This window comes from Pterocles gutturalis, unplaced genomic scaffold, assembly GCF_000699245.1.
Source record: "Pterocles gutturalis isolate BGI_N339 unplaced genomic scaffold, ASM69924v1 scaffold10506, whole genome shotgun sequence".
In the NCBI taxonomy this organism is placed as follows: Eukaryota; Metazoa; Chordata; class Aves; order Pterocliformes; family Pteroclidae; genus Pterocles; species Pterocles gutturalis.
This window is the reverse complement of record NW_010103059.1, coordinates 1-16718: the sequence shown is the minus strand read 5'-3', so window position 1 is coordinate 16718 and position 16718 is coordinate 1. Positions and strand designations below refer to the sequence as shown.

The following is a 16718-nucleotide window of genomic DNA, read 5'->3' as shown; positions in this document are numbered from 1 at the left end:
GGGGGGGTCTGGGTGCGCCGGCTGGGCCCGGGGGGTCTGGGTGTGCTGGGTGGGCCCAGGGCTGCCCCGTCCCCGTGTTTCAGCCACGCACCATGCGAGGCCCAGGCGCTAACAGGTGGTTCTGTTGGTTTCAGGGCTCGGGATGGACTTCCTTTTTTCTCTTCTCGATTTATTTGGGGTTTGTGGTCACTGCTGTGGCTCTGCTCTGCATCTGCTCGGGAAGGAAGGAGAGTTTCCTTGTGAGAAGTGGCAGCGTGCAGGTAAAGAGCTGGCCTTTCGGGCGGTGGCCAGCGCCGTGGTGGTGCTCAGCCCCGCTCCGCCCTGCTGGAACGAGGGTGTTTCACCCCCATAAAAAATGTCTGTGGGGATGTGGTATAGCTCATGTATCCTCCTGTTCTGACAACTGCTCTCCAATAAGTGCTAATTGGGGCTGGAAATAGAAACACGCTTCTTTTCAGCTGACGAAATCCTGCACAAGCAGGCTGTAACAAACCATTTGTGTTTCACAGCTCCTGCTTCTGCGTGTGCCGGGCTGGCTGGCTGCAGCCACCACAGGGCAGGGGTAAGGATGGAGCTTCTCGTGATGCTGGAAGTACGATTTTTGGTGACACCCATAAACACATCAGCTCTGAGAAATTAAATAGCAACAAGGCCCCAAGTATTTATGGCACCAAGGCCCCAAGTGTTTGCAGTTTTATGGTGTTTGCTGCTGTCATTATGAGGAAAAAGGTGGGGGAAGTTTGAGGATTAAAACAGGGAGAGAATTATAACTGGTAGCAAATATTTTCGGGGAAGCTCATTTAATGTGAGTCTGTAATAAGGCTGCGGGCTGTTGTTGCCTAAGAAAGGGGGAGGAATGAAGAGCTTTAAAAGAGGATTAAGAGTTGGCATTTTATTGTAAAAACAGGGAATGAATTGGAAAGGCACCAGCTTATTTTTCTGTCTGTTGGGCTGTGTCTAAATGAAGAAGGTATAAAAAAAAAAAAGGTGTAGCATTCTTGGAAGCAAAAGGATATGAGAATTATTTAAATTGTAAATAATATTTAATGCTGTTTACAGGATTCTAAACAGACTTTTATTTTTGCTACTAGTGTTATACTTTGATTTGATTTTGATTTATAGACACGCAGATCATTGTGCAGAGAAATTATTATTTTTCCACATTTCTTAATAGCTGCTTCTATGAAACGTGTGTAAGAATCAGCAATTAAAATACTGCTCTGATGTAAAGTCACTCTCTGGAGAATTGTAATTGTAGCATGAAATAAGTGTAGGTAATCCTGAACAGTTTCTCTAGACACTGTATTTTACATCCACTTCTGACTGTAATTAATGAAGCTTATAAGCCTGGAAGTTGGTTGAAATTGTTTGATTGCACTCCTGTAAGATCCTTTAAAGTATTCATTGTGAGCGATACGAAATAATTAACTTGCAGACAGCACAGCTGTTTCCAGCTCTGTGGCAAGTCCGCTCCCACCCCCCAGCCTGTTTTCCTTGCTGCCAGTGGGTCGGTTGTGCGTGTCATGTTAGACTGTACTAACACACAGGTAGTTTAAATTTGAATTTTGCAGTTGCATGCAGATTGCTTTACTGTCTATTCTTGTGTTTCCTGTTGCAGTTTGCAGCCTCTTTAAAAAAAAAACAAACTTGTCGCTTGAGCTGCTGATACGAGGCAGACCAGTTAAAAGAAAAATATTTAACATCTTCACAACTCTCCATATGCTTTTTGCCTTCTGGTCTTTCACATCTGAGACAAGAAGCTCTCGCTGCATATTTTCTTTCCATATCAGCTAGAAATAGGCTCAGCTGCTCTAGTTCGTGCACCACGGATGGAGCAGCATGTTGCTATAGAGATCTGGCGTTTTCTGAACAGCAGAGTCAAACAATTCCGCCATCGCAGACTGTTGCTGAGAGCTGGGGGCAGGCAGTTTTCTTCTCCATGGTGTCTAGCTGTTTTTGAAACGGGAATTAGGTAGACATGGAGTTATCAGACTGGATCGTAGCTGTAGTTGAAGAAACTAAGTTGGGGGTGGTTTTGGTGGAATTTGGTTGGTTTTTGGTTGGTTTGGTTTGTTTTTTTTTTTTTTCCTTTTTCTGGAGGATAGCAGGCTTTATCCCTTTGCTTATCTCTGCTTGCATCTGTCAGATGTCCTGGTGAAGCATATTGTAGCTCAGAAATTGCTCAGTTCTATCCCCTGCTTAACCAGTTACCCAGTCTATAACCCGATATAAGCTCCTTAGAACTTTCACACATTAACCCAGATACATTTGTTTGTGCCTACTGGGCTACCGAGAATATGGATCCTCACCTCCATTTTGAAAACCTCAGCAACATGCCTGCCTGTATTCTTAGGAGCTCAAATGCCCCTGAAAATGAGCTTCCTCCCCAGTGATACAGCCACAGTGATCTGTAACTGAGGTGATGTGTGTTTTTGTTTGAATGTTCCACAAGGCAGAAGCAATGTGCAGTTCACCTAACAGAGTGTTTTCATTTGCTTCAGGTGTTGTCATTTGTAGTCCCCACACAGCTCCAGAGCGTGACACAAAGGGAGCTTGACAGGCTCTTCCACACAAGGTATTGCACTTTTGGTTTTTGCTTTTGACATTATTTTTTACCAGTATTTCTGGCCACTCTTGGTGACCCCCTGCTGCCAGCAGAGCTTTAAGTGTTATCCTCAGATATTCTCCCTTCATTAAGGGTGCTTGTCGGGGATTACAGATTCCCTTGAAGGTTTGCCACACTGTTGTCTTTCTGTTCCTTGTTTATTGTTGAGAAGATGGTACCCTGAAATATGTGAACATATTGACAAACAAAGATAATGTGGCTCAGCAGCTTCCAGTGGAACAGATGTTGGTCACACGGGTGGGAGACTGCGCTCACGAGAGAATTACACCAGACTTTCTGGCAGCTGCAGATCGAGTTTAGACAGAGCTGGCAATCCCCATCCTCTCCCTCAAATCCTATTAGTCCTCGTCCAGCAGCTTGGATGTCCAGGTTGCTGTAGGGGAAGCTGTGCAGCTGCCAGTGTGCAGCCTGTTCTATTAAGGTGAATTTTGTGGTGTCTTGTGAACTGTGGTGCTTCAGGATCTGCTTCAGGAACGACTTAAACCCCTTTCCTCTGGGGGCAGCAGCTCTGGTGTGACAGACACTTCAGGGCCATCACATCTGCAGCTGTTGACTGTGTGCTGCAGTTTTGTTGTGTGCTGTGCAGGTTCTCTGCTGTTGGCACAGCCCAAGAGAGAGAGGGGTTATATTGTCAAACGTGTAGTCAGCAGCACAGCAATTATCTGATGAGCCTGGTGTAGCTGTCATTGCTGGATTACACTGGGCTGGAGGCGCTTTCATCCTCCATGCACACCCTTCGACTGTGTCACCTCATTCAAGCGAGAGATTTTTCAGTTCCTGCAGAAGTCCAGGGACATGCAGCACTTGAGGGTATCTTCTTGGAGCCCTGCAGCTGAGAGGAGACTCCCCAGGATCCTGATGGATTGTGCAGAGGAATGGCATAGGACAGAGCAGCAGAGGAGAGCTTGTCTGCAGTGGACTTCCTGCTGTAGTAACATACACATCACTAGTTATTTAAAACTGGTAACAAAAGCCCAGCAAACTGATGTGTAATGCAGAGGACTGTAGTAAATGGACATTGCTCTCCTAATGCCTGGCTTTTCTGAGCATCTGTTTGCCAGGCTGCTGAAAGCTGTTGGTCAGTATGATGCATCCCAAACAAACCTGCGCGCCGAACGGTTGTGGCACTTGCCTCACAGAAGCTGTAGGTCTGCCGACAGGTCAGAACTGGTGTTTGTGATTGCTAACCTTCTGCCATGCTTCCCTTGTAACAGCTGCTTAAATTATTACTTTTTTTTTTTTTTAAGATTACCTGTCACTGGGGTTTTCTTTGCTTCCGGAGCAGCACACAGCAGATGTCTTCTGGCAGAATGTCGTCTACTGCTGTGGCACGTTTTGTCAGCACCAAGGGATTATGAGGCTTTGTACTTTACTGATGGGAGAAAAATCCAAAGGGCATGAGAATAACGGAAGTTAATTTAGCTGGTATATTTAAAGGAGCATGTGTGGGAAGAAAAGAAGGAGAAGCCATTGGGTGGAGAAAACACTATTAATATGCAATCCATCTGGCCTGAAAACCTAAAAGAGGTGTCTCCTTGCGTTTGGAAAGTCTGCCGATCACCTCTGATTGTACTTGACCTGTTAATCAGGATTCTGGGTATTAAATAGACTGTCCCCTTTCTGTTACAGGAGCTGTTTGTTTGTTGGCCTGCACATAGCCTTGCAAGCTGCAGTGTATGGGGAGTACACGTGGGAAGTGTTTGTTTACTGCTGGGAGCTGCAGTTCCACCTCCTCCTCCTGCTGCTGCCCTACCTGCTGCTGGCTGGGAACATGGGCTGCTTCGTTCTCTGCTCCCGGGCTGATCCTGGTAAGCTCCTGCTGATTGTGAGCTGTAGCTGTTTGAAAACAGAACCAAAAAATGTTAAAAACACCGTTACTTCTACTGTTTTTCTTGTTTCTTTCACAGGTATAATAACAAAATCAAATCATGCATCATTGGTTAAGATTTATGCATATGATGGTGTATTATTTCAGAAAGGCGTCGTGTGTCCTACCTGCAACATGGAGAAGCCAGCCAGGTCAAAGCATTGCAGTAAGAATCTCAATTTCCTCGATAAGCATAGCAGTAATACTTTCCCCAATTAATTCTCCATCAGTAACTGCAGTTCACAGTACATCTGTTCTGTTATCCAGCTCGATGCTCACAGGATTATGTTCTTTTCACTGGGGTCCCAGATGACAGCTGCCTTTGCCCATCCATGGAACTGTTTTGCTGCTGTTTCTTCTCACAGAAATTACTAGTTCTGAGGGTGTATGATTTTGGGTCAGGAACAGGCATCTAGAAGTTAAACTAAAAATCATCACCTGCCAAGGCCTGAGTTCAGGATTTTGTGTTTCTCTTGCAGAGGTTGCTGATATCATCTAAAATAAAGCTGGGAGCTACAACCTCTATCTTATGCTTTGCTGTGAGAGAAACCAAAGTCTTTGAGCTGGAGTCTTGGTTCATGAATAAAAGAGGAAATGAGATACATGTCTTTGCTTTTAGTATTGGGGTGGGGTGTTACAATATGCAATTGAAATTACTGTATTTGCTTAAAGAACTGCCAGCTAAATCATGACCGTAATTCTCAGATTTTTTCAGATTACAAACTATCCTAAACTGTGTAAAAATCAAAATGATTACTTAAAAAACAAATAACTGAACTGTCTTGTCGCTCCCTCCTCATCAGGTTTCTGCAATATGTGTGTGCATCGCTTTGATCACCACTGTGTGTGGGTCAACAACTGCATTGGTGCCTTCAATGCCAAGTATTTCTTCCTCTACCTCTGCACCCTGACTGCCATGGCTGCCACCATCGCAGCCATCACAGCAGCGTTTCTCACCCGAGTCGTGCTGCTGACAAATATGATGCAGGGGAGTTACATTGATGACCAAGGACAAGAGCACGCTGTTGAGATTCTCTTCCTTATTCAGGTAAGTTTGCGCTGTCTGGGTTATTAACTTATAACAAGGTTTATCTGGGTCTTTGCTTTCAGGAATCGTGTCAGGATGTGGACAGGCTGCAGGTGTGTTACCAACTTCACCCAGCTAATGAAGTTTATAAAAATGCCACTGCAGAATACTTCAGAAATGTGGGATTTTTTTCACAGCCCTTCATTCTGCTCTCCATTCTTTGAATTTCTGTCTCCAGGCTGCTTTCACTCAGCAGATCTGGTTCATAAAGAATGACTTTACATTCCAGTGACCACCTACTGCAGTAACTTTTAGGAAACAGCTGACAATCCTTGAGATGCCTTCGTGGGGATGTTAAAGCAGGACCCTGCTACCTGGAATTTAGATACTTGAATATTTTCTCTCACATACCAGCGAAGGGTGACTTTGAGTCTCTCTAGCACTTCAGCCATTTGTATTTCAGTCTCCTCGTTCCTTTCTGTATGGCAGTGAGGTGATAAGTAGTAAATGCTTTATCTTTTCCTCATCCTAGACAACAGATGTTTCAGCCTTGGACTCTTTTAAAGGGACCTTGGTAGGGGAATGTTTGCTCATGTTTGAGCAGTACTGTTACCACTCCCCAGTATTGGAATTCCAACTCAGAAAAGAGCTGCTGAAACTATATCATGTCAGCAGAACCTGAAGTTGCACCAGATTGTAGCCTCTTCATTTGGCAGTTTGTTTTCAGATTATCTGCATTAATGATTTTTTTAATTAAAAAAACAACAGAAAACAAACAAGCAAAACTCCAGTATGAAATACAAACATGTGGGTGTAGAAAATACTCTCGCATATTAGCAAGGCTTGCGAGGAAATAAATTCCTGGAAATCATTATGCTTTACTCAAAGATTCAGTCAGGAATGGCCATCAGTGGCCTGGACGGAGCACAGGCTGCACAGTTACGTGTGCGTGTGGCTGTGCACTTCAGCTGGCGTGCTGTGGTGGTCACATGCCTCCATGTGATTTAATGCTCCAACTTTTTAACTAAGTTATTATTTTCTTTCTTTGCAGCACCTTTTCTTGACTTTTCCTAGGATTGTCTTCATGCTTGGTTTTGTTATTCTTCTCACGCTCATCCTGGGTACATACTGCTGCTTCAATCTCTACTTGGCCTTAACCAACCAAACTTCCAATGAATGGTGTAAATCCAGAAGATACGGGTGTTCCCGCCATCTGACAGTGCAGCCTCATGACAGACAAGTTGTCTACAAAAACATTTATTGTAAAGGAGTCTGGATGAATTTAAAGGAAATCTTTAAACCTCTTACAGTGTTGGAAAGAAAGAAGAAAACATGAAGATATTATTCTTTATATATGTGCATTTTTAACCTTTTTGTAGGACTTCATTTCAGCAGTGCACCGCGATGCCCCAAACAACTTTTGTAAACTGATTACTGTATTTTGGTTAAGTAATCGGAAACTATCTTTTCATAAAGCCAACCAGTCTTCAAAACACTGGAGTTCTCCCGAATTTATCTGTAACACTGCTTGTACCAGCTGTGAGTGGCCTGTTTGTCTTTCCAGACACAATTGCAGTATTGAAGCAAGCTGTACTAGAGACAGGTTCAGCTAGGGAACACATACACAAGGAACTTTTTATTATTGCTGCTTGTGTGCTACATTATACCACCGTATAACGGGTAAACGGGGTTCCTAAGTTACTTTGGTACACCTGAAGTAGGTCTTCCTGCAGACTTTACAGGAATATAGCAGTGTCACACATGTGGAAGTGGTAAACTTCTGATTGCATGTATTTGTCAACTATATCCTTTTTTTTTTCCCTGCTGACTGTATTCAGCTGTGAGTTATTATTCTCAGGGGTATGGTGATTAACGATGCCTCAGCAGAGCACTATTTAAGATACGCTGCTGGTTCTAGGGCTCTCCCCCTGCAGCCACGGAACAGGGCATTTCAAACGCACTGCAGCGACATGGTCTTCCACTTGTGTACAGGGATTCTGTAGGTGAACACTGAAAGGCAGTTCATCTCTGTCCCTCAAGAAAACCCTCTGCCTTACCAGCAGAAGACAAAGGTAGACTTACAGCTGTGCAAGTGACCCGAACTCCCTCTAACTAAGGAGCACCTGAAAGATTACAAAGGGTAGATGTACTGGCTGCTTCTGGAGGCTTGTGCTTGTTTTGGGAAAAACTGTGTTTTTCCCAAACCCAGCAATAGGGGTTTCTTAAGCACAATGTTAAGTGGCCCTGTTCTCTTCTCTTTCCAGAAATTCTTCTGTTTGAGTGATAACAGAGCAGAAATTGGAAAAATATAGTAGGAACTTTAAATAACTTTATTTTTTAAAAATGTATTTATTTACATGCTGCATCTGTACAATATGCAATTAAAAATCCATATATGGTTTAAAAAAAAAATCATATACAATATGGCTTTACACACCAACAGACTAGCTCTCAGAGTAGCCTGTCTGGCACTGCAAGGGTACAACGATGCATTCGTTCATAGACCAGTACATAAGGCTACTTGTCCAGGATAGAAAAGAAAAGAAAAATACTGCAGTACCGTGCCTTAGGAGGACTAAAGAAGTGAGGTTAAAGGCATGAAAGTTTCCGAGAGGTGGTGAGTGCACACCACAACTCCTTAGGTTTGGTTTTCTTGGTTCACTTTAAATGCATATGATTAATAGTCTCTTACGAGACCCTACATACTTGCTTCACCTTCTGAATCCTTTTAAATCTAAACACCAGAACACTCCTGTCCTCTGGTCAGAGGCCAATGCTTTGAAAGGACTCCCTGGATGGGAGGCAGCTGTACACCACACTGAGACTGTCAAAGGGGGCCCGTCAGTCACTGCCCCGGTGTAACCGTGCAGAGATTTTTAGTGTTATTTCCATTTTAAACAGAAAACATTTTTGGGCTGCACATCCTGGTAAGCCACTTGCCTATAGAAGCATTCTCTCCCTTGCTCTCCGAACAATTATAATGGCAAACTTAGGACTGATCAAATTCCCCAAACTGGAGAAAAATAGTAAGTTTTACTTTAACATCTGCTGCATGCTGTTCCTCACACAATCACAGTCTGGACTTCCACCTCCCCCTCCTGGGCAGCGATCACAAACTCTCCTGTATGTTCCATTATTTCAATGTCCTCGGATGCCACCATTGTCACCGTTGCTTCTTCCGTCTCGATGCTACCCTCCGTAGTCAGCACTGCTCCTTCTCCGATGGCGGAAGCCAGTGTCATGGCGACCTGCTCCGTCAGGCTCTCGGGGGTCGCGATGGTGATGGTGTCTGCAGCGTCTGTGGTTACCTCTGAGTTCTCTGCCACGGTGACGTTCTGTACGATGATCTGGTGACCAGAGTTTGCTTGATTTACTATTTGTTGCACAACCTTCATAATGTGGCTGTCAACCTGCATGGAGAGAAAAGAGGCTGTGTCATTTTACGGTGTGCTGTACTCTGTTACAAGTACAGTTATCATCACGAACAGTGCTGGGTGACCAGCCCCGAGTACAAGCAGCAGCAGTTAACTCCTGTTTCCTCCAGCTCTTCACTGCAGTTCTCATCACCTAGAGAACAGCAGACTCCTAGAACGTCTCGCCTCGTGTCGCTGAAGATGTTTCGCCAGGAGGGTGCTTCCCACAGAAAGTCAAACTACTGTTTATAGAAAAACCTTAACAATGCACGCCCAGGCATCTGAACTGATTGAATGCAATCCAAGAGCCTCGCCAGCAACCGTTATTGCTAGCATTCAGGATGCCTTCAGAGGATCATTTCCCCAAGGCTGAAGGGTTATTGTACAATTCTACTCAGCTGGTAGCTGTGCTCTTGTGTATGAAGCCATGCAAGTCACGAGCCACCATCACTGGGAGCTCCTGGGATTAACACAGCTCAGTCAAACCCAGTATGACCAGTATTATGTTTTTATACAGACAGGTCTGCAAAACCACAGAGGTAGCTAAATTAATTATCTGAAGTTGGGTTTATTTAGCATGACTTTCAGACACTAGAAGAGATTCATTTCTTCTACAGCAAGTCGCCAAAATAACAGTTGATGTGGCTGCTTTACCTCGTGTCTTGTTCCCTCTATTATTTCAGTAGCTTCGCTGGTCTCCATGTCTTCCGTAGCAGTCTTGAAAGAGAAAATACGATGTTTCTCTCTTTAGATTATTACAAAAAAATCTTTTATTACCAAGATATAAGACACTAAGATCTTTTACAAAAGCCTTCCTGTTCCCCCCGTGATGCCGTAGCTACTCTAAAGACAACTCCTTGAAATTCCCTCCAAATCCCATTAGCAAGAGCTACTTAAAAGTAACTCAAAGTGCTCACAAATAACTGAAATGGAACATCCTCTCTCAGAAGGACTCAGCCAGTTGGCAGATTTTTTTCCTATTGGAGAAAAACTATGGCAGCACTAGAGGGACTCAAGAAATGAGCGGTGTTATTCTGCAGGGATGAGTACTGGCTCTGTCACAAAGGGGGAGAAAGCGAAATGTGTCATTTCACTGCTTTTGGCCACAGCCAGTTAAAACCAACAGAGATGATTTTGGACAAAATAAACTAAATAGAAACAGGAGAAGAGAGAGGTAAAAACTGAGGGAAAGCTGAAGCAAGTTTGTGAGGACGTAAGATCTGGTATAGTCGGAAGTTCTCAGTCTCAGCCTTCTGATGACCTACTGTCAGTCTGCCCTGCATTCTCACTTCCCTGCCTGTGTCACAGGCAGCACCTCAGCAGGGTGGTGAAGGAGGCTCCTGGTGCTCTCCTTCTGAACAAGATTAACGCCACTCATTCCTGGGATCGTGCAGGCAGAGCTGGCACTGGCTGGATCCTATTTTACCTTCTCCCAGCAGGCGAGATGAGGAACATGCACCACTGCAGTATTTACTGATGAACATACCGTGCTAACTCCGGAACGAGAAGGCCGCTTGTCCCGGTTCTTACCTCAATGATGTATTCCTGAGTGTCTGCCACCACGGAAGAAAACTCTACCAAAACAGTGTGAGGATCTTCCGAAATGACTGTTGCAGCTAAGTTGTCAGCGGACTGACTTTCCTCGGACACCATCACTTCTTCCACCTCTTTCAAAGCAAGGAGGCAGCCACCTGAATGGTATTCCAAAAATGCCAGAAAAACATGATTTTTCATAACCATCTCAAATACAGGAGTCCCTGGAAAATACTAGATGGCACAAATGAGACCCCTTTAACAGGGTGCCACTGAGAAGTGACCAGCAGTCAGACGACAGGCTCTCATCCCACAAAGACAGGTCAAATAATGGCCTGGAAGGGACCTACATGACACCAGACAACAGAACCGAGCCTTGAGCAGAGCAACTGTCCAGTGTAATTTCAAAAAATACACAACTAAATTCAGATGTGTAAAACCATACAGCATGTGAAGAACATACAGCAGGACTTTTGGTATATTTCAGTCATTTATCTTTTCTGCTCATGCATTACATTTCAGTATCTACCTAGGAAGCTTTTTTTTTTTTTTTCCTCCAGTAAACTTGTATTGTCCTTTACAATCTCAATACATCATTATCACTCCCTGAAGAAGTTTGAAAATCCATGCTTAGGAGCTAAAGCAGCAGCAGGTCCAGTACAACTAATCCAGTCAAATAACATTATCTGTGAGAACTTACTCTACTTAAAACATTTTCCTCGCAGAATGTCCACGCTTTGTGTTTTTACAAGATTTTGTGAACAAATTTAATGAAAAAAAACCAAAACAATTGGCAAGTTTAACCATAACAACACATCTGTGTTTTACAGTCTTCTCGCCTCTTCCCCAACACAGAAATCAAGTTCTCTCTGGCATTACTTGTAAAAACATTAATTTTCTCCCTCTTTGTGCATAGCCTTGGAACAGAAGCACATCACATTTTGGGATAGACTCTTGCACGGAGTAGGGTCTGTCTAACCCCTTTGGGAATGGGTGACAATTGCAGAGACCACTTAAGCCAGAGTTTGGAGCAGAGAGCTCACAGCACTCCTGCAGTTAGATTCTTAATGCAAATTCTGCTTTGGTTATCTTTATTTAGATGATTTAGATTTTATATTAGAACTGGTTTATGGCTGGCTGTTCAGCATCACTTTTGGTCAGAAAGATCACAATAGAAATATTCATTAATGTAGATTAAAAAAAATATATAACGCATCTCCTTCTGATGAAACCGAGATGCAGATAAACAAATGGACAAACAAATGGCCTCGGATTAAGGTTGTTAGATCCACTCTGGCCATTCAGCCAAAAAGCAGCTTGTCCAAACCCCACCCTAGAACAAACACCCCGCTGCCCCCAGCACAGTCAAGCTTTGCCATCTCACCTTTGGTTTTTAAGTGCCTGTTGAGGGTGCCGTGCTCTGCAAACCCTCGCCCGCACTTGTAACACTTAAAAGGCTTTTCCCCGGTGTGGTGACGGATGTGGCGGACCAGCGAGCCCTTTTCCCGAAAGCCCCGACTGCAGTACTGACACATGTAAGGCTTGTCCTCTAAATGCGTGCGGAAATGAACCTGCTGGGCATTCTGTACGGAGAGAGAAGCAAGAGAAGGGCAGCTGAAGGAAATGAGAAACTCAAGCAAGCAGTATTTTTGCTTCCAGGGTAGAAGTCGACATCTTTGAGGGCTGCTTCTCACGACATGATAAAGACTTGTCTGTATTATTATTACATAATTTTTTCCACACCTGAAGGAACAGTTTCTTCACAAATGGGAAGGTTTTATTAACACAGTCCCTCTTTTCCCCACTAAAACAAAAGCTCCTTCGGGAGCTCCTGCTCTTATAAGAGGCAGGTGAAGTGGTATTTGTTCATTCAGGAGAAAAGCCTCCTAAATTCTCTCAAACCCTGGCTCTGGAAAGGAAGACCTGAAGGCAGCCTGTTGCAAGGGAGGCAGACCTTTGTCTTGTACCGCTTGCCGCACTTTGGACAGGAGTACGGTCGCTCGTCAGAATGCACTCTCCGATGCCCCTTCACGTGTGCAATGGTCTTGTAGAGCTTGCCACACTCTCCGCAGCGGAAACGCCGTTCGTTCACGTGTACCTCTTGATGCTTTTTTAGGAGATAGCCCTTCGTGAACTCTTTGCCACACTCCTCACACTTAAAAGGCTTGTAATCTAGAGAGAGAGAGAGAGAACACATGGTTGCTACAGGAGGAGCCAGTATCTAGTACATGCTGTAACAAAGATCTTAACCCAGAGAACGCAGGAGATTGTCCTTTCAACTGCGTGCATGGGCTTCGTCTCAGTCCTAAGTGAATTCTGCTGAAATGCTGCCCTTATGGCCTTTGGTGCCTTTCAAGTAGCAGTTCCAGCCTGTCACGCCGTTCTGCCTCGCTGACCTTTTCATCACCCTCAGCACAAAATTCTGCTTTCAAGGATGCAGTGCAGGCCCTGAAACATGGAAACTTTTTTTTTTTTATATATGTATTTCTTTTACCCTCTATTCTACACCTCAACCAAAGTCAACCTTTTAATATTTGTGCATTAAGCACTCACTGATCTTGCAGAGCTAATGGTCATAAAAAAGCAAGGAATTTGAACCAAAGCAAGCTGTACTATGTTTAAGATCATAGTAGGACATGGTGCATTTTAGACAACAGCATAAGCAGCAGAACTTTACCTAAATGACCTTTGATGTGTGTTTCAAGGGAAGCAGCTTCACTGAAAGCTTCATTACAGTGAGGGCAAACGTAACTTTTGTACCCATTTGTTCTTTCTGCATCTGTCTGTTGGAAAGAAAATGGTAAAACAGAAATATTTTTATACTAGCGTGTACAGCAAGTGCTGCTAACCAAATTCCCAATTAAATACTCCAGCTTTGACAAGACAGAGGTTTATATTGTTAAGGAGAGGGGGAAGGAGGGGGTGTGAGAGCGTGCATAAGCGCACACAAACACGCTAACGCTACACCTAGAGCATGCATGAAAAATGTCACACAAAGACCCAGGCACTGGGAGAGGTGTGCTGAGGATAACATGCGGGGCAGTGAGGCTAACAGTGCTGTCCACAACCAAGAGCAGGCACAGAAGACTAAGAAATTAATCTGTTCATGGAATGCAAACATACAGACTCTGCTTGCTCCACTTCAACACACTGTTCCCCACACGGCTCCTCTGCCACTTCCACCACTTCATTTTCTAGCTCTTCTGCAGCAGCTACAGCAGGCTCGTCTGGCTTCTGCACTTCCTCCATAGCGACTCTCTCAATCACAATACCCGAATTCCTCATGGCCTGCCTCAGCAGATTCTCATTGTGCACTTCCCCCTCGCCCGGCAGCTCCTCAGGACGTGACTGCTGAAGGAATAAACAGTCCGGTAACTGGTACAGCAAATACCCAGTTTGCCCTTTTCTTACAGCACCATTGCTACGACAGTCATTCCTTCTAGGGTGTCTGATGTGAGACAGGGCTGAAAGATCAACAAGGGAATGATCCTGGACTGGGGAGGAAGAGGAGGTGACTTCTGTACTCTGAAACACATAGTCCAGGGGATGATCCACTTCTGCTCCTACCAGAGTCTCGTAGCAGAGAAGGGTCAGTGAAAACACCCTCTCACCTCCACATCACCCAGCATGCGGCGGTGATCCCTACACCCCCCATGCCATACACACGCTGCTGAGCTGAGCAGCAGCAGATGGCCAGACAAGGTCAGGGCAGAGTTTGCCATCTGTGTTCCCAGACGGAAAAGCAGCTAATTAACCATTTACTTCCACCACACGGATTCACTATCGGCACCTAAATACTTTAAATATTTCTTTGCATAAAACACGTGAAGGGCATTGAAGAGAGATGACACTCACGTCTTGGTCCAGGGATTTGGCACCTACAATAGGAAGTTCCTGCATTTGGACGTGGACTTCATGAAGAACGTTGCCTTTTGCATCTGTCACGAGATGAATGACGGGGGAGGTCTCGATGGGTTCACTTGCTATTGACGGAACGGTGTCTGTGTTTGATGAACTACCGGATCCTTCAAGAAAAGCAGCACAATGAATCACCTGGCATACTGCCACCCGTCAGCAATTTGCTGTGCCCTACGCAAAACATGTACTAGAGTATGAGGTGCCTGCTAAAGCCAGCTTTGTACCAGATTCTCAAAAATTCTTCCCAGCCAACATCTGGCTAGATGTGCTTCAGGTTAATAGTTCAGCTCTATAAAATACTTTTTCCTGTATAAAAGGTATACACTGAATACCACAGAAATACTTTCACAACCGAGAAAGAATTAATTGCTCAAGTGCTGGGAGCATGCTTCGTTTCATCAGACACAAGGCGGGTACTGACAGCGTGACTGACCTGTCGGCAAATCGTCTTTATTCACTACTATTTCTTTGTTCACGTTGAAGCGAATTTTTTCGGTGCAAGGTGTCAGAGATTTCAGGTGCCGAGTCAAAGCTCCAGATTCCCGGAAGCTTTTCCCACATTTCTTGCATTTGTAAGGTCTTTCGTCTGGAAGTGACAAGAATTAAACCAACAGCATTAAACTAACCACGGCCAGTATTAGCTCCGTGTGACAGACTGCTGGAAGAATGCTTTCAGCTTTCTACAGCCAGCAGATTGCTTATCCCCAACCCTCGCCTTGCCTCCCAGCGCCCCAAACATCGCAGAGCTCCATGGTCTTGGCTCAGTAGCAGATGGAAAGCAGGAATAAATTCCACTGGAAGGTGAGCTGGATAACCACACACCAACGCGCTCCAGCAACAAATGGGAGAACTGTCTTACCAGTGTGACGGCGATGGTGTCGAATCAGAGACCCTTTTGTCCTGAAGGAAGTTCCACAGAGTTTACATTCATAGTCCTTTCTGCTGCTGTGAGTGATCATGTGAGCTTTGAGGATGCTTGCCTACAGAAAGAATTTCAGTTTGAAAGGTGTAAAATCCTTAACGATGTAGAATGTTTCAACTGTAAAGAACAACAATGCTCCTTCTGAAACTAGAACTTTCCTTTTGAAAGTGCAGCATGCAGTTGAGATGCACCTTGTTATCGAGTCTAGATTTTTTAGTTGACAGCACCCAAAGGGATACTTACTGTTTTAAATGTCTTCTGGCACAACTCGCACACATATCGCCCTTCTTTGTTAACCAGCAGCTTAACCTTTACCAGTTCTGTGGAAATATCCTGCTCCTGGTCGTCAGGGTTGCCTTGTTCTTCAGTCACCTCCCCATCAACGTGACCATTCGGGTTTTCAAAAATGTGGTCTCCTGCAACAATGACTTCTTTGATGTGCCCACTACCTGGGAAAAGGAGACGAAGACAGTTACGTTCCTTAACGGAAGAGAGTTTTACGCAACTACATCAATTTACTGTTTCAGCATTTCATGCAGTAGGAAGGAGGAACAGGTACTTAAACCTGGAACATGGGTCTCTGCAAAGTTCTCATTATTGCAGCATAAATAATAAAATGGATATTTCTGGAATATAGTTTTAAATCTACTTTGCATTAAGGCGAAGAGCATTGCAAAGCTGGCCTAGGGATGCCTCTCTCACACCTCTGAGCTAACGCTGAGTCCCAAGTCACCGTGCTCGGTAATGCTGAGGTGTCGGGTACCCAGCTACAACACAAACCAAACAGGACCCAGGACACAGGAACCCTTCCTAGCCCAGCAGGGGTACAAAGGCAAGCGTCTGGAAGCTCACCTACTATAGCTGAAGTGTTGCTGATTTCCTCTGCTATTGAAGATGCTTCAACAACTATATGAGCAACAGTTATCGACTCCTCGACAGAAGGAACGGCCTGCTGGAACAGACAACATTTTAGCAGAGAGGTTTTATTACCTTTAAAGACACGGTATTCTGTTCTCTCCCCTCCAACCCAACAGACCGTTGCATCTTAATTATTTTCAGCCACGGCTCGAGGAGAAGCCTGCTGTCACCTTTTGTACTTCTGGGGTGAGGAGACCCGCTGCTGCAGCAGCCAGGGCTTCTGGAGCTCGCTGGCAGACCTTCTGTAGCTTGTGTTGCACAAATTCCTCCAGGGAGGTGAACTCCGCCTGGCAGCGGCCTCACTTGTGCACATCGTCCTCATCTAGGATTGGAAATACAGTCACGGGTTGGGGAGAACACAGCACGGAGTCACCAGCAGCGTGCACACCCTTGTTCTGCGGGTCCCGGTGAGCCCCCACGCCCGGGGAGAAGGGAACCGGGGGGGTGCCGAGGCGGTTCCCGGAGCGGAGCGGGGAGAACCACCCCCCCGGGCC

General features: G+C 44.9%; 2 protein-coding genes across 2 annotated transcripts; one reads left to right on the top strand and one right to left on the bottom strand.

Moving 5' to 3' along the window:
• Positions 1-92: 92 nt before the first annotated feature.
• On the top strand, positions 93-6856 carry ZDHHC4 (zinc finger, DHHC-type containing 4). Its single transcript, XM_010086541.1, has 6 exons — positions 93-260; positions 2502-2575; positions 4256-4434; positions 4534-4659; positions 5297-5541; positions 6572-6856. Exons 1-6 carry the CDS (start codon positions 93-95, stop codon positions 6854-6856), a joined length of 1077 nt encoding a protein of 358 aa, XP_010084843.1.
• A 982-nt stretch (positions 6857-7838) lies between these two features.
• On the bottom strand, positions 7839-16546 carry E4F1 (E4F transcription factor 1; the record flags this gene model as incomplete). The annotated part of the gene is given in 13 exon segments (XM_010086540.1): positions 7839-8930; positions 9588-9650; positions 10464-10624; positions 11851-12049; positions 12421-12638; positions 13144-13249; positions 13590-13817; positions 14322-14491; positions 14818-14970; positions 15244-15364; positions 15550-15755; positions 16159-16255; positions 16395-16546. Coding segments are annotated over 13 exon segments (2222 nt in total), but the record flags the coding sequence as incomplete, so codon positions are not given.
• Positions 16547-16718: the final 172 nt, after the last annotated feature.